This window comes from Molothrus ater, chromosome 2 (assembly GCF_012460135.2).
Source record: "Molothrus ater isolate BHLD 08-10-18 breed brown headed cowbird chromosome 2, BPBGC_Mater_1.1, whole genome shotgun sequence".
Lineage (NCBI taxonomy): Eukaryota > Metazoa > Chordata > Aves > Passeriformes > Icteridae > Molothrus > Molothrus ater.
Window position 1 is genome coordinate 20609056 of NC_050479.2, and position 15692 is coordinate 20624747.

Sequence of the window (15692 nt, forward strand, 5' to 3'; positions counted from 1 at the left end):
ATATTTCTGAGGAAAATAATCAGGTAGCTGTAAGTGGTAGCTATTCAAAGTTTATTTCAAGTTAATATTGTTTTCATTTCTGAAAACAACTGAACAGAGGCACCCTGTAGTGTAGGACAGTCTCTAACCTGGAGAAAGCACCCATGGACTCCACAGGTGTCTCTCAGCTTGGGTTCCTGCAAATCTCATGCCCACAAGTGCAGAAGGGCCACTCCTGTGTTCAGCCCCATCACACTGACTTTGGTAGCACAAAGGCCACCATAGCACACAGGTCTCAGTAGCACAGAGTAACAGCTGCCAGCTATTTAATCCAAACATAAATTTTAAAATAGGGTATTAAATATGACCATAAGGAAGACCTCAGATTTGGTTACTATTCATGTTCTAGAATATACCCTGAATTAGGTAGATTTGCTAGCCATTTGCAGATTGCTAGATTTTAAAAATAGAAAGCTAAATGCCTTTAGGGCAGCTCATATCATAAAATGATCATAAAATCCATGCCATGAGGCCAGTTCCTTTTGAGCACAAGAATGCCTTGTAAAACAGGAGCACACGGAAATATATATTCTTCCCATAAGGCAGCCATTCATTATCACGCAGCGGTAGTTCACAACACAGGAATTAAATGCCTAAATGAGGGATTTTAATCAGTTTTTTGAATACAGAAGGCATATCAAGCCTCTGCATATCAATGTTGAGACAAAGAGACCATTTCACAAAACCTTCTGTAATGCACGAAAATAGCCAAATACCACATCTGAAATAGTATGTCAAAATGGGCTCCAGCTGAAAAAAAAGTTACTGCAGCTGGTGCCCAGTCATGTGATTGTTATGGATTCCATGATTATAAAGCAAGAATTGTGCTGCACAAACACTGCTAAAATGCTGGCGTAGGAGTATTATTCACATGCTTTTGTGAATAATGGTAGATGGGAAGCATTTCACTCGTCCGGAGCTGCTGCTCGCCCACAGCAGCGCGGCCGCTCCCGCATCGTGCCCGCCCCTCCTGCCCTCCCCGCCGCCTCCCCACGGGGCGCGCACACTCCACCCTCCGGGGCTGCTCATCTGGGAATCGCTGCCCTAAGTGCAAAGGGCTACCAAACACTACAAAAACAGGGGGTGGTCTCTTCAGCTAAGCCATAAGCAATGCAAAATACAATCATATGAACCCACAAATAAATACTAACTTTTTACATGGTTTTAGGGTCACAGCTAGAGTGTGTGTTCGCTATAGTTCATAATTTCCTCTCCCTGGAGGGATTAATACCACTTACAGAACTGAGGAAAGCCTACAGAGGTTCTTTTTTCCTATGCATGGGTTCCCTCTGTTATGAAACCCAGAGCTGTCAGACCTGGCAGCAGCAGCATGTGCACAACCTCAGCTGGGCTTCAGAAGCCGCAGAATCAGCGATTGCTGAAATCACTGCTTACACCACATCTGAAATCACTGCTTACACCACATCTGAAATCACTGCTTACACCACATCAGGGCCAGGACGAGGACAACCCTCAGCATGCTAGACCTTTAATGGATTTAAACCACACTGTGCATACAGTCACACCTTTGAAAACATTGTATATATATTAATACATGGATTAACAGAGAAAATCTGAGCTCTTCAAACAGTGAAACAAATTTTACTGTCTTCTATTCATGCACTGTATTCTGTAAAGCCACAAGAAAAGCAAAGACCAATTTACAGTACTACTGTGTTTCAGCAGCATTCTGTCTTTGCAAGGATAATACTGGAAATCCCTTTTGGGGAACCCCAGGGCCCCCATCTACCCCCAAAACACCCATAACTATCACACAAATAATTCATGCACACAAATAAGAATCAACTGCCTTTGAACAAACTATAATATGCTCAACACTAAACAATGTCTTTAAGCTCACACTAGAGTCCCCAAAAATTTCAGTCCCAACGTTAATTCTATCATGCACATTGAACTATTTGGGCAGAAGAAGGGAAATAAGGGAAGAAGGCACTGCAGAAACTCTGAAATCATCACAGCAGAACTTGCAGTTTGAGTCAGGAAAAGATCAGATCACAGAAATTTGTCAAAAAGATTGGTCAAAACCAAATCTTTTAGAGAGAGAAATTAAGAAACACTGTACTTACCTTACAGTGCAGTTCCTCTCATCCAGTTTGTTAATGTTAGAGAAAATACACTCCCCATCTTCCTTTAAATCCTCTGCTTGCCTCCTTACTTCAACTGATACTTCCTAAAAGAGGTTTGTAGTACAAGTAAGAAACCAAGTCATCGTGTTTCAGACTCCCAAAAAATCTGTGATTATGGAACCTCTTATTTGTGGGTTTGCTCTGTTCAAATACACATGAAGTCAACAGCATAGCATGTTTTAAGCTTGTTTGGTTTTAAGCAGTACAGCGTGCTCTGTGACCTCCTGCGCTGCACTCCCGACCTGGCAGTGCTCGCCTCGCTGCTCTGCTCTGCTGATCTATAGAAGAGCTTAACATTTTTATAAACGTTTGCAACTTCCCTTTGGCAAAAACAAAAACAAACAAAAAAAAAGAGGCACAGAAGTTGCAGAAGAGTTGCTCACATTTTAGGAGATGCAAGTATGCACCAGATTGTGAATCCCCATGTGAGTACTTCAGTTTCTCAGTAGAACACCAACAGTGCTGTTCCAGAACGTTATTATCTCCCTATCTTCAAACAACCCCACCCAAAGCATAGCTTTGCATTACAAACACTGAACCTACAGGAAATTTAATTGCACATTAGCACTGGAATCATCTGAATCACAACATCTTTATTTACTTCAGTCTCTTGTAGGCATCTTCAATGCACTTATCACCATATTTTCCAGGTGCCTAAACAGGTGTCTGCTTTTTGCCCCAGGAGGTCTATACTGAACTTAAGAGCACTGACTAATAAACCAGAAATGCATACAGGGAATAGATTATTGCCTGGGTAGGCAATTATTTAATAATTCAGAGAACTTAATTTTCAGAGTAACTTCCAGGTGAAGATTGTCAGTGCTTCCAATCCCTACCCTAGTAAATTATCCACATAGTTAAGTCTGCACATAGAGTTCAAAAAGAATTTTTCCCAAACTTAAAGACACAAAAAACTTATGGAAAGACACTCAGCAACTTTCAGAGATCAACATTTTTCTACTCCATGTCTACACACACACACAGAGGTGAACTGTGTATGTATGTATGCAATGTTTTTATTAAAAGGGGAAAAATACAGAAGAAGTAATATACAACTGCTTTGCTTCAATTCTATTCCTGCAGAAGGCAAAGTTCAACACAGGTTGAACACACTATGATTCCTTATACATATCAGGCAATCTCATAGTAGCTTGAACAACATCTTTTAACAGAGAACTAAAGAGACTTGGTTTCTCTGTTTGCTTCCAGTGCCACCTGCCAACCATTGCCTGGCCCTATTGGTTAAAAATTAACGTAATATTTACTTGCAAGTTGAACAGACTTTTGGCATCTCTCTACGGAATAAATGTATACATCTTAAATCAAGCAAACTGACATAAAACAAAACATTAAGCAGTTTCATTGTTGCTGTGGCTTTAGCATTAATAGGCATATTTGTAATCTCTAAACTTTTTCAGGCAGAAGTCCTATGAAATTTTGCATGAAGCAAGTTTAGAAAAAGAGGAAATCCATGGAAATTATTAGACCATCAAAAAATTAAACAAAGTATGTATTATTTACACGTGGAACACTTTTCTTCATCGTTTCAGAGAATTCAAACAGGGAATACAGCCACACCAATGAAAAAATAAGTCTGGGTGAAAATTTCTTTGAACCTTCAAAATATGTATTGTAAAAAAGAGGGTATTAGCAAATGAATCATTTTTTTTCTATCCAACTACAACACACAAGAAATTATTTTGATCCAATTGCTCTTGTGCAGCACAAACTTTGATCTTCCTCGTTTTACTTAAGATAGCTACCTATAACATTTACTCCTTTACTGACAAAAGTCAAATACCACTATTACATAGTGTTCCTAAATTGGAAATTGACATAAAAATTCTCTTTTCCCCTCCTTTCCTCTACTGTCCTCCACCACACTAGGCAACTTAAAGGATAATGCAAAAGATATGTGTACCTGTTTGTAGAAATCAGTGGAAGGGGATGATCTAGACCTCTCATGGGAGTATTGGGATTTCCCATGCTGTTCATGGCCTGTATCGAGGATATTATCAGCTGAGTGGTACCTTCCTGAGCCCCTTGGCTCTACTGGCTTCCACTGCTCCTTCCACGATGCCTCATACTCTGCAAAGGTTCCCAGGCGCCGTGGCTGTGCAGATTTCCCAATCCTCTCAGCAGCCCTATTGCTGCTGCTATGGTGGACACTATCTTTTGAAGCATGAGCAGTTTCAGGTCCAACAGAGGCTACCTGATCTCTTCTTTCATACCAGAGCTCCTCTCCCTCTTGTGCTTTCCTATCTGGCCTCTCAGGCTGTCCCTCTGCCAGACCATGGGGACCTGGTTTCTGTGATGATTTTCTAAATGCAGGCTTACTTGTTTCTTCAAAAAATTTCCACCTGTCTGCAAATGAACCCAGGGCTTCTTCTGATACGTTTGGACGGCAATGAGCATGGCGTTCATCCTCTGACATGCCCACCTCGTTCATCTTCTCTGGTTCTGAGTATGACTTCAGTTTTTGCTCCGTTGTGAACCTCTTCCTGGCTCCAATCCGAGAAACGTGATGAGTGCCACTCCCTGTAGGATTTGGTTTGGCTTGTGTAGCCTCAAGGAATCCAGAGGTATCTTCAGAAACCAAAGCCAGTAATGAAGAGTTGTAACTACCAGTTTTCCGCTCAGGTGACCTGGGGAGATACTCAGCGGGGCTGGGCTCCAAGTCCCGGCGTTTGAAGGACGTCGCGCTCAGAACCCTGGCCTGGGCTTCCTTCAGGTGATCTTTGTAGGTGCTGGTAAAGTTTGTGTCGGGGGATGCGATGACATTCCCTGTTGAATCTGGTTTCCAGGTCTCACTGCACTCCTCTGTTTCAGATGACCCTACTAGTGTAGCAGTACTTCTACTTTTCTGCAGCTTTGCTCTTCTCATTTGGATCTCATTTCTGAGGGTTGTTGCAAAACGATCACTCCTTCGTGCCTGTTTAGACAGGTGAGTGTCAAATGAGGTTTGTCGTTCTGATACCACTTCTGGGTTGTTGTCAGACTGTTTTTTCCCTTCCTGAGCTAAAGAGTGCAACATTGGCGTCCTCTGAGGAGAAATCTTGCTACTCTCATCTTTCCCCCACCTAAAATCTTTCTGAGCAGATCTGTTTTCAGTGGTAAGGACACAGCCCTTTACATACTCCTGCTGACCATGCCTAGTTTCACTTTCCTCAGAGCTGTTCTCACAGCTTTTCTTTTGTCCAGATTTTTCAGTATGATTATGTTTTTTAGATTCTTCTACTACAGCACACCTAGCATCTCCCTCTCTGTCCACTGGGTAATGACTACTGTTCTCACACCTTGTCAGTGAGGGTTCAATAGACTGTTGAGGTAGATAGTATTTTGGGTTTGGGGCCATTGTAATAACTGCAGAATTTTCATGAGGTCCAAGTGGCAAATCAGTTCCCACTGCAGGTTTCCAGCTGTCATCCTTGAGTTGTAGTGGCTTTGAGCTTCCCTGAGCAGGCTGTTTTGCTGTCACACAATAATATCGACTTTGTCCAGTGTTGTCCACCTTCTGTTCAGCAGCACTGTTCAAAGAGGAAGTGTTGAGCAGACTGGCTTGGTTTGGACTGTAGCCATGAAAATGATCTGTAGTTAACTCCTGAATGCCACTGTAGGACAGGTAATGTTGCTGATCTTTAGGTGCAGCTAAGGTTCTTGCACTGTGATAAAAGGTGCTTTCATCGCTGTACTGGTGCTGGTGGTGGTACAGAGTAAGCCGACTGTGCAAACCTTATGTCAGGTGCTGGACAAGGATGGCTGCAGTTTGTTCACAGTTCCTGCATTACTGCTGTACTTATCACCAGCTGAAGAAAAAGTGTGTTCTGAACTGAGATCAGATTTGTAATTTGAGCTGCTGATCCTCTTGTCACATGCTCTGGAGGGCCGTCGCTGCTGCTCTGCAGTTTCCAAACTCCAGTCACTCCTGGGCTGTGATCGGTTCAGGGCTGTAAAGTGCTGTGTGCTGGCACCCTCTGAGTACACAGGGCCCTGGGCTTTCTCGTGGCCCTTGGTGGCAGCAAAGCTGTCACTACGAAGAGGTGGAGGTGGTGGGGGAGGAGATGAAGACCTCTTTTTATCAGGAACGTACCAGACAGGTCCAAAGCTGGATCTTCCTGAGCTAGTGAGCTTGCCATCTGGGTGTTCCTCTGTTCTAGGACTCCTGTTGTTCTCATATTGGATGGGAGCTGGCAAATACCCAGGTTTGTCCTCTGTTCCACTGCTGTCATTCAAAAACTGTCCAGACTTGCTTCCATGCTTAGCAGTCTCCCAGGGCCCCACTTTGTAAAGCATGTTCTCTGTTGAAGAGGTGTCTGCATTGGACAGAGTGTGGTCAGGGGTGCTAGAACTTGTGGAGAAAGATCCATAGGCTGAATCCCGCTTACTTTGGCTCCCTAGATGATCAATGCTACTATTAGACCTTGCAGAAGAAAGTCTTCCATACTGGGCTACTTGGGGAGTGTGGTCCCAGCTGTCCATACTTCCCAAAGAGCTGAATTGGTCAGAAGTGCGGTATAGACTTGACTGATCCCATGAGTTTGACAAGTCATGAGAAGAACAGCTACTGAAGGAAACAAACAAACAAACAAAGTGTCAGAATAAATTTAAAAAATGTCCAAAAATGCCACAACATAATTATAACCACCCATTTTAATAATATTGGTTAAATCCATCTGCACAGCAGTTAAAGACAAACAATCTAACAAAACAAAGTTTGAACAAGAAGTCAGGGCTCCAACTTGATACTCTACCACTGATTGAAAGCTTGAAACCTTAGAAACTACCTCAGCTTCCCTATGTATGTTTGCTAGTAAGTAATACGCATTTATCTCCTTGAATGGTCCCTTTTCCCTGTGCAAATTGTTGATTTTGCTGACTTTGCTTTTAGAAAAAATTAGTTTGAGATCCATTAGCTCCCTCTTTCCCAGGAAAAACACCAACTTATTTTTCAGCTTATTTTCCAGGCACCCCGATTCTTCCAGCTGTTAAACTCACGTACTTCCTCTCTTCATCTTTGAAATATGACTCCAAACTTCTTCAGCCCGTGATGTTATTCCCTTGTCAATAAGTTACTCCAATAAAGTTACATCCACACCTGCCTGTTGGTTTGATGTTTTAAGCAGAGACACACAAAATGCATTTGTCTCAAATACCACCTGCACATGCACCTTAGCAGTGTTGTTTCAAACCACTCTCAAGCTGACACTCTTAAAACAACATTCTATTCCACCCAGTTCCACAACACTGGCAGGAAAACTTCAGGAGGAGATGACAAAGCTCTGCATGGCCAAACTTCTGACTTTCCTTCAAGAATCCTTACTTGCCACTAGTTTCTCCCTACCACTCTTTCCTCTATAAAAACAACATCTTTGACACTGTACTTTCTTCAGGTCTTTTGCTAAGGACACTATTCCAAAATCCTGCTGCTTCTGTTACCTTCCTATCCCATAAGTTTTGTTTCAATTCCTTTCATTTATTTTCTCTCTCACAGTACCCACCTCCTGTCAATCCAACACACTGATGCTGAGATGACAGTCTTGACAATTATTCTCATCACATCTCCCTCTTTGAACTTCACTGGCAGCTCCTCCTGCTTTTATATACCAAATTCAAATTCTTGCCTTTGCATGCAAAGCCCCTTGGTAGAAATCCCAGACTTATTCCACTTCCCTGTAGCTATAATTATATGAAGCATCTATCAAATCTTGTCTAAGACCTGTGAAAGCTAGCAACGAAATTAGATTAATCCACATAAAAAATACCAAGAGTGATACAGGTCTTCTGTAAAAAATATTGCAAAGGTCTAATCAACAGTTCTTTGGAATTCACTATTAACAGAATTGGTTTTTTTCCCCCTCTACTACTATAGCCTTTTAAACTTTTCTTATACAACATGGTCAAAAGCAACTTATATGAAATAAGAGAAGATATGCTTTATGCTTATTTTCTTAAAGCATTTTATTAACAAGATACACTAACAAATGGCCTCATCTTGTGGGATTTTATGTTCTTTCATTTGTTTATTTTCAGCATTTAAAACATCTTGCTGAATCCTTTAAAAGGTCTTAATTGTCATATTAAGCTGATACTGTGTTGCATGTAAAAAGTATTGTGGTCATTACTAGGATTTTTTGTAAAAGAATAATGTAAGTCAGCTATTACTAAGAATTGCTGATATTCCCACTCCCTTGAGCACTAAGGAGATCATAGAACCATTAAGGTTGGAAGAGACCTTTAAGTTGATGAAATCCAAACAGATCCCTGGCATCAATTAAAAGAAAGATGCCACTTGTGCAGGAAAGCCTCCGTTTACAGGTCTCATGTAAATCTGCCGGTATCAACTGTGAAGCAGAGATACCATCATAGGAGGTCAAAGCCCTGCTAGAAAATGCCTAATGGGAACCCAGCAGAAGCAGCAAGCACTTCAAAGGACAGGAGGGTTTCTAATGGCATGTCACTGCAAAGCATGGCCTCCTGTGGTCCTAAACTGCAGGGCAATTCTCCTGTGAACCCTGACATGGAAGAGAGTACAGAGGCCAGTTCTGCCTGAGCCTGGCTGGCATCCCAGGATAATCTCTCAGTGGTTGTTTTAGAGCAGATTCATAGAAGCACGTACACCGCTGGTCAAAGTTGGGTAGGTGAAGTCCAGGAATAATCTACAAACACCATCCCTTGGCCACGCTGGCCAGTAAACACCCATCCCAACCCTGGGGCATGAGCTTCTGCTCCTGGACCCTTATAGAAATTATCTCCTCAGCAACTGCATGGGATTACAAATCAGATGCACCTGACCCTAACTGCCCCAAAAGCTGAGTTTAGGCTGCTCACTTCTTTTTGCAGATCAGCAAGCCCAAAGAACCCCACTCTGCAACTGAGATCCCCAAAGTACCAAAATCCTTGGGCTGCCACTATGGGAATGCTGGGTATCCTCCAGCAGCAGCATGGTAAAAGCAGCTCTGCCTCTGAAACAGTCTTGGACAACAGACACCAGGGCTAACAAATCTCCAAATATATTGTCTTTTAAGTGGGCAGCACAGGTAGCCAAGGGGTTCAGGATGGCAGTGACCTGGGAACTGTGATATGAGACTCTGCTAAGGCCACTAAATCTTTCAGCAGCATGTGAGAAAGAATCTCTTGTTTTTATTAGTATTAGTGTCTGCCAGCAGTTGTGGCTCTTTCTGCTTTGTGAGGGGAGAGGACTGCTCTATTCCCATCCCCTCTTTCTTTACACCCACAATTTCCTGACTAAACCTCATTTCAAACTGGCATGGAACAATTTTTTTTCTCTATTTTACGTATTGGGACACATCCAGCTCCTATCAAACACACCTTGAGACACATCTTGTGATATTTTACTTTCACAAGGTACAAGGACAACCACCAGGAAGAGCAGGAAGCATATAATGATTTACAGCTTAGTACAGAAGACTCATTAATAACAGAAATACTCTTTAGCTATAGCATTGCAATGAGGAAACCTATAGAAGATTTTAGAAATTTCTGCATTTTGTTTCTATGTACAAGGACTTTTACTGTCTTAAAATCTATAAATCTAAATCAATGAATATACAAATCTAAATCAACCTAAAAACCTAAATCTAAATCTATTCTATGATATTTAAACACAAACTTTAAATCAGTGTAAACCAGCAGAAATTGTAATCAAAGTTTCTAAGATTTCTACTAATAAAGTATTACAAAAAACATTTAAAAAAACCCTTTCTGTCGACTTTATTCAAGGGTAGATTAAAAACTTAGCTTGAAAACAGTAGGGAGTTTCCTAAGAAAACAATGTAAAAACATTGTAAATGTTCATCTAAATGTAAAAATGAGATGAAAAAATAAAATAAAATACTGAAGTATTAATGTTCTTTTGTTTTGACTAGCACAAAACATTAACCTCAAGAAGTAATGATTCAGCAGAGAATGCACGGCACTAAGTATAGAAACCAAAGTCTATTTCCCAAACCAGACTAATTTTCCATAATGCTCAGTGTAACTATGGGCCAACGGGAACTGCGAAGGAAAAAGTAACAAAAGACAAAAAAAAAACAAAAACAACATCCCCTCCCTCCCAAAAAACAAGAAAATCTTTCATGAGAATGATAAAGAATGTCACCTAGGAGCAGGAAACAAACAAGAACCTGCAACCAGACGCAAAGAGGCGTTAACTAAGTTTAGAGTTTCACAGCTAAAACTGCCTGGGTGTCAGCCTTTCTCCATTAGTGTTGAATGTGACCTAACAAATATTAAAGTGCTTTAAACAGGGACTGAAAATCATTGGTGTTATTACCTCTCTACACAAGGAGGATCACAGATGCAGGGAAGGATTACAGAAAGACAGTTTAACTAATTAAACCAGTAATACCATAAAAGGCAACAGTAAAGCATTCTGCACCCTCTCTTTAGAAAAAGCCCTTTTAATTGTTCGAAACAGCATTTTTATTTTCTTCTCCCTTTCCTATTTCTCTTTATGAACGTTAATTTTGATGGTTACTTTGCCTTAGGATTTTCCCAGTGGACATTGAAAGGAAATGCAGAGCAAGAAGCAGAACCTTGTGACTGCCTTTAAAGCCAGTTTCTTACCTTTCAATCACACGCACATATCACAAACCGGTTCAGAAATCCACTCATCCACACGTCAAACTTCCCCAACTCCCCCTTCATGCACTGCAAGGACAGGCAACTAAAGAAGTACAACACCACGATTCTGCGTTGGTTGTTTTTTATAAAAACCCCTCAGCAACATGAGCTGAGTTATTGTAGGCTCACTGCTAGGAGCTGGATGTGTGTAACCCAAGCAGAGACTCACCTTGCATGGTAGCTGGAGTGCCAGGAGGCGCAGGCATGAGACGAGGCGAGGTGTGACGTGGCTGCCTCAGGCTGACTTTCGGTAAATTTGGTTGCGTGCCAGGAGTGCGGCCTGCAGGCTAGGTCATTCCTTCTGAAAACAACAGAGGCACAGGTGCTGCTTTAGTGCAAACACTTCAGTAAGGTGATATGCAGCAAAAAAACTACCAGGGCAGCAGTAAAGCATTTCACAGATAGGACTGAGGCATAACGACTTTCAATGACAGCAAAACTTTCTACGTGCATGCATGCCACTTTTGAAAAGACATCACCATTTCTTTAAATTGCTTGAGATGCAGTGAAATACCAATTTATTTTTTTTAATGGGTGGCGAGGTGGGTGTTTTTTACAAGGAACAGAGATTGATAAATTTTAAAGTGCCTGACATGTATCCAGAGCTGTAATAGTTAAAGCTAATATTAGACTTTGAACTCTTTTACAACTTGCCAACAGTAAGGCTTTGGTAAGATTTTACTGTAGGTACATGCATATAGGAGGAACTTATGGGAAGAAATGAGTTAATGACAGGAAAGATTAAAGCCATATATATTGTTTCATACAAGTTAGTGATACAAGCAATCATATTAACTCCAGGCAAGTTCTGCTTCAGCTCTTGAAATGTTTGGCATCCCAGATATGCAGGGAGGTTTTGTTTGTTTTGGTGTTTTCTGGGATTGTTTTTTAAAGAATACATCTCAGTATCAGTTCAGTGAATCATGTAAGTCCCCAAATACCTACTTGGATATCACCTCCAAATGTTCCTGCTCACCTAACAGAAGAGATCCCTTCTAAGAAGTACGAACAATAGGCTGTTGTTAGAGTTATGCACCTTAAAAACTGTTTTGAAAAACTGCTTCATACTCCTCTACCTCCTTCCTTCTGCTCAGGAATTACTAACTACAGCTTGCATTGCCTTCCAAGGACTTGCTGTTTTGTTACAGCTCTCAGCACTCATGGAGTAAGTGCATTCTTTTTTCCCTAAGGTTAAATAAGCCTTCTGGGTGGAATCCAGCTACTTCTGTTTCAGTGAGCAGATGCCAATTACAGGCCATTTGTCTAGACCCTCTCACTTGGGAATGAAGCAGGACCTTCTTCAAAAGTAATTCATCCTGCCCTTCTTCTTGGCTCATCCTGGAGGAAGTGTAACTTAAAATTTAGATGCAATATGAGCTTTGACAAATCCCATCTTTTGAAGTCCGAGTATGAAATAAAGCCTTCTAGGACCCATAGTTGTTAAGATTTTTTTAATGTACTTCTGTACTTAAGAAATCTATTACTCCAAGGTTACGTAATTTGCTACACTGAAGAAGTGTTCCATATTTTCAATTTGAACTGTAAAAAGGCACTTCTGCATTTTTTTACTCATTCCCCCTTTTTATAAATTTGTCTGTTATCAGACCACCACTGCATTTAGTGACCAAAACTAAAGCAAATATCTTCAAAACAGGTCAGCTCTGAGTACATGGCTTTTCACAGTACATTCAGCAAGGTCTGGAGAAATCAGTGATCAATTGCCTTTCCAAACTCTGCATGCAGGATTACAAAAGGAGAATAACAATTCTACAGGGAAACTGTAATTTCACTACAAAGTGTAGCATCATTATTGTGACTAAAAAAAGAAGTAATTGTTTCCATAAACAAAAGCCTACTCTTTTCAGTGTTACAAAAGAGAAAACGATTAAGCAGAGCATCTCTAGCTGCTCCTTCTTGGTAGGGATAGTGGAGGAGCCCCAGTACTCTCAGTGCAAACAAGTGCAGAAGATTCTGCTCAGCCATATGATGACAGGCTCCAGACAATCCTTGCTTGCTCCAAGCTTATGTGCAGGTTTGGAAAAAGTTATGATTCCACTGTTCAGCTACACAGAACATCACATGAACTTTTCCCCCCACTGCTCATCTTTAACAGTACTGACAAACTCAGCATACCACAAATACCTGGTAAGGCAAATTCAGCAGATCTCCTAGGCATCAATTCAGCTGAAAAGGTTTATCTTTTATGAGACAATTACTTTTGTATGATGTACTGCTAAGGAAACACAAGACTAGGAAACTAGCACAATACAAGCAGCATTTGGAGCATAAGGAAAGGAAGGTTGGGAAGAGGGCTTCTGTGACAGTTTGGGCTTGACAAATGGCAGGAGGAATCCAAGCACTGGGAAGAAACAGAAGGGATGCACATGTAAGTCAGTACTGTACCTCATGGAACTTGTCAAGATCTTGATAAGATAGTTCCTCGCTACATGAATGTCATTTTCAGAAGGCATTTTCTCTGCTACAATATCCACCACCACTTTCATCCTCCTGAGCAGCCAAGCAAGGGGAGGAACAGACTGGACTGAGTTGTGTCATACAGCAAGTCAAGTGGACAAGAATTTACAAGTTCTGTTGAATTTTCTGTTTTTGTGGCCACACAGATTTTTGAGAGAGTCCTTTTTTTCTTTTTGGACATAATGGTCTGAACAGCCTAAAAATACTGGTGGGATACCCAGAAGGGGGAATCTCATAGACAAACACCTGCTTTTGTTGGGAAGTTCACACACATGACTAAAAATTAATTCACTGTGCAGAGTCAACAGTACTTTCTGATAGTAATTCTAATTAAATGGTAAGACTCTATCCTGCACTTCAAGGAACGATTTTTTCTAAAATGTGGACTGCAACATAAAAATTGATTCCAAAATTCAGCAAATGGATAGAAGGACTAGAAAGAAAAGATTCAGAGATTCAAAAAGGAATATTTTGCAGACAACTGAAGAAGCTGGAAGCTGAGCATTTACATTCTAATGTAATACCCCTCTGTTACTTCTGAGTGACAGAATGAGATCATCTGAACCTACAACTCAGAAAACCTCCAGCATTAATGGAAGCATTATTAAAAGCATTTCACTTAAAGTGTCTTTCTACCAGTGCTTTTACAGAAGCTGCTGGAAGGAAAATGTTGATAGGCACAGAAGATAGGTTACAAAGGAAAAAAGATAAGAAAGCCAGCAGATACAACAACAGAAGTGTGTATTTCCCCAGCACCACCTTCTCCAAAAGAAATTGTACCATTCTTATCTACTGAATAGCACCCTGCCATACAGGCTTGTGCATCTGGAGTAACCAAAGCAAAAATGTGACAGGCAGTTCCAGGGGCCTGCATCCAAATGAAAACCAATTACTAGAATTTATTTCATAGAACCATAAAATAGTTTGGGTTGGAAGATCAGTTAAAGTCAGTTAAAGATCACTCACTTAAAACACCCCTGCCATGGACAGGGGCACCTTCCACTAGAGCAGGCTGCTCACAGCCTCATGCAGGCTGGCTTTGAACACTCCCAAGGATGGGGTAGCCACAACTTCTCTGCCAACCTGTTCCAGTGCCTCCCCACCCTCACCCTAAATAATTTCTTCCTAATATCTGATTAGTCTGGTAATGCTTCATTGCAGCCCCCTGCTGAACGAGCCAAGGCCCAGCTGCTGGCACACACCTCAGGCCTGAGGCAGCCCAGCTCTCCCCGCAAGCAGCGGCACCGCACGGGACAGAGGCAGCCGGTGCCGCTATCCCGAAGCCCACGGGCCGCGTCTCCCTCTCCCGAGATCCCTGCCCTTTCCCGAGATCCCTGCCCTTTCCCGAGATCCCCGCCCTTTCCCGAGATCCCCTCCCTTCCCTCTCGGCCTCCTCTCGCTGCCCCGCCCGGCCCCCCGCGCGCCCCCTGCCGGCTGCCGTGCCCCGGGAGGCCGCGGCTCCGGCGCCGCCGTCACTGGCGATCCTCCGCCTCCTGCCGGGATTGTTGCTCATCCCTACGGAGCGCTCCTCAGGCCGGTACAGCCGCACACGCTGCCGTGACCACACGGTGGTGGCTTTTCTCCTAGCGGCTGCAGCCCTAGGACTGCAGAATTGCGCTCCACACCTGCAGTAATCACTGACAGCCAGGGCTCCCCACAGCACATCTAACCACAAGTGAGCATTAGAGGCCAGTCCTTGCAAATGTGGTGTCACTCACTGTTCATCTCTATCTGCTGTGACAAGAAATTAATCATGGAATCGATCAAAGAATGGTTTGGGTTGGAAGAGACCCTTAAGATCATCTCATTCCAACCCTTCTGATGAAGGCAGGGACACCTTCCACTAGAGCAGACCATTTGCCCAGAGCCCCTTCCAACCATGATTGAATGTTTTTAAGGTATGGGCCATCCACAGCTTCTCCAGACAACCCATTCCAGTGCCTCACCACCCTCAGAGCAAAGAGTCTAATCTAGACCTCCTCTCTTTCAATTTGAAGCCATTCCCCCTTGTCTTGTCACTATATGCCCCTGAAAATAGTCTCTCTCCAATTTCTTGTAGGCTCCCTTTGGGTTCTGGAAGACTGCTATTATGTCACCCCAAAGCTTTCTCTTTTCCAGGCTGAACATTGCCAGTTCTCTTAGCATTTTCCCGTAGAAGAGGTGCTCCAATCCTCTAATCAACTTGATGGCTTCCTTTGGACTCACTCCAACAGGTTGATTGTCCTTCCTGTGCTGGGGATGCCAGAACTGGATGCAGTACTCAAGGTAGGGTCTTCACCCTAATAAAACCTAGGTTTAGACAAGAAATCCCGATTTTTCAAAAGTAAAAGGATGGACAAGTCAGTGGCTTCAGTCAGAACTGAGCTGAATCTACAAAGACAGGAAAAA

At 42.3% G+C, this 15692-nt stretch overlaps 1 protein-coding gene across 1 annotated transcript in view; it reads right to left on the bottom strand.

Moving 5' to 3' along the window:
- The window catches only part of SHROOM2 (shroom family member 2), a 116159-nt gene that overhangs the window by 32704 nt on the left and 67763 nt on the right, over positions 1-15692 (bottom strand). The window contains 6 exon segments of the mRNA XM_036406963.2: positions 2127-2230; positions 4108-5895; positions 5897-5926; positions 5928-6750; positions 10999-11130; positions 13233-13337. Of these exon segments, the coding sequence (XP_036262856.1) occupies positions 2127-2230; positions 4108-5895; positions 5897-5926; positions 5928-6750; positions 10999-11130; positions 13233-13337 (2982 nt within the window).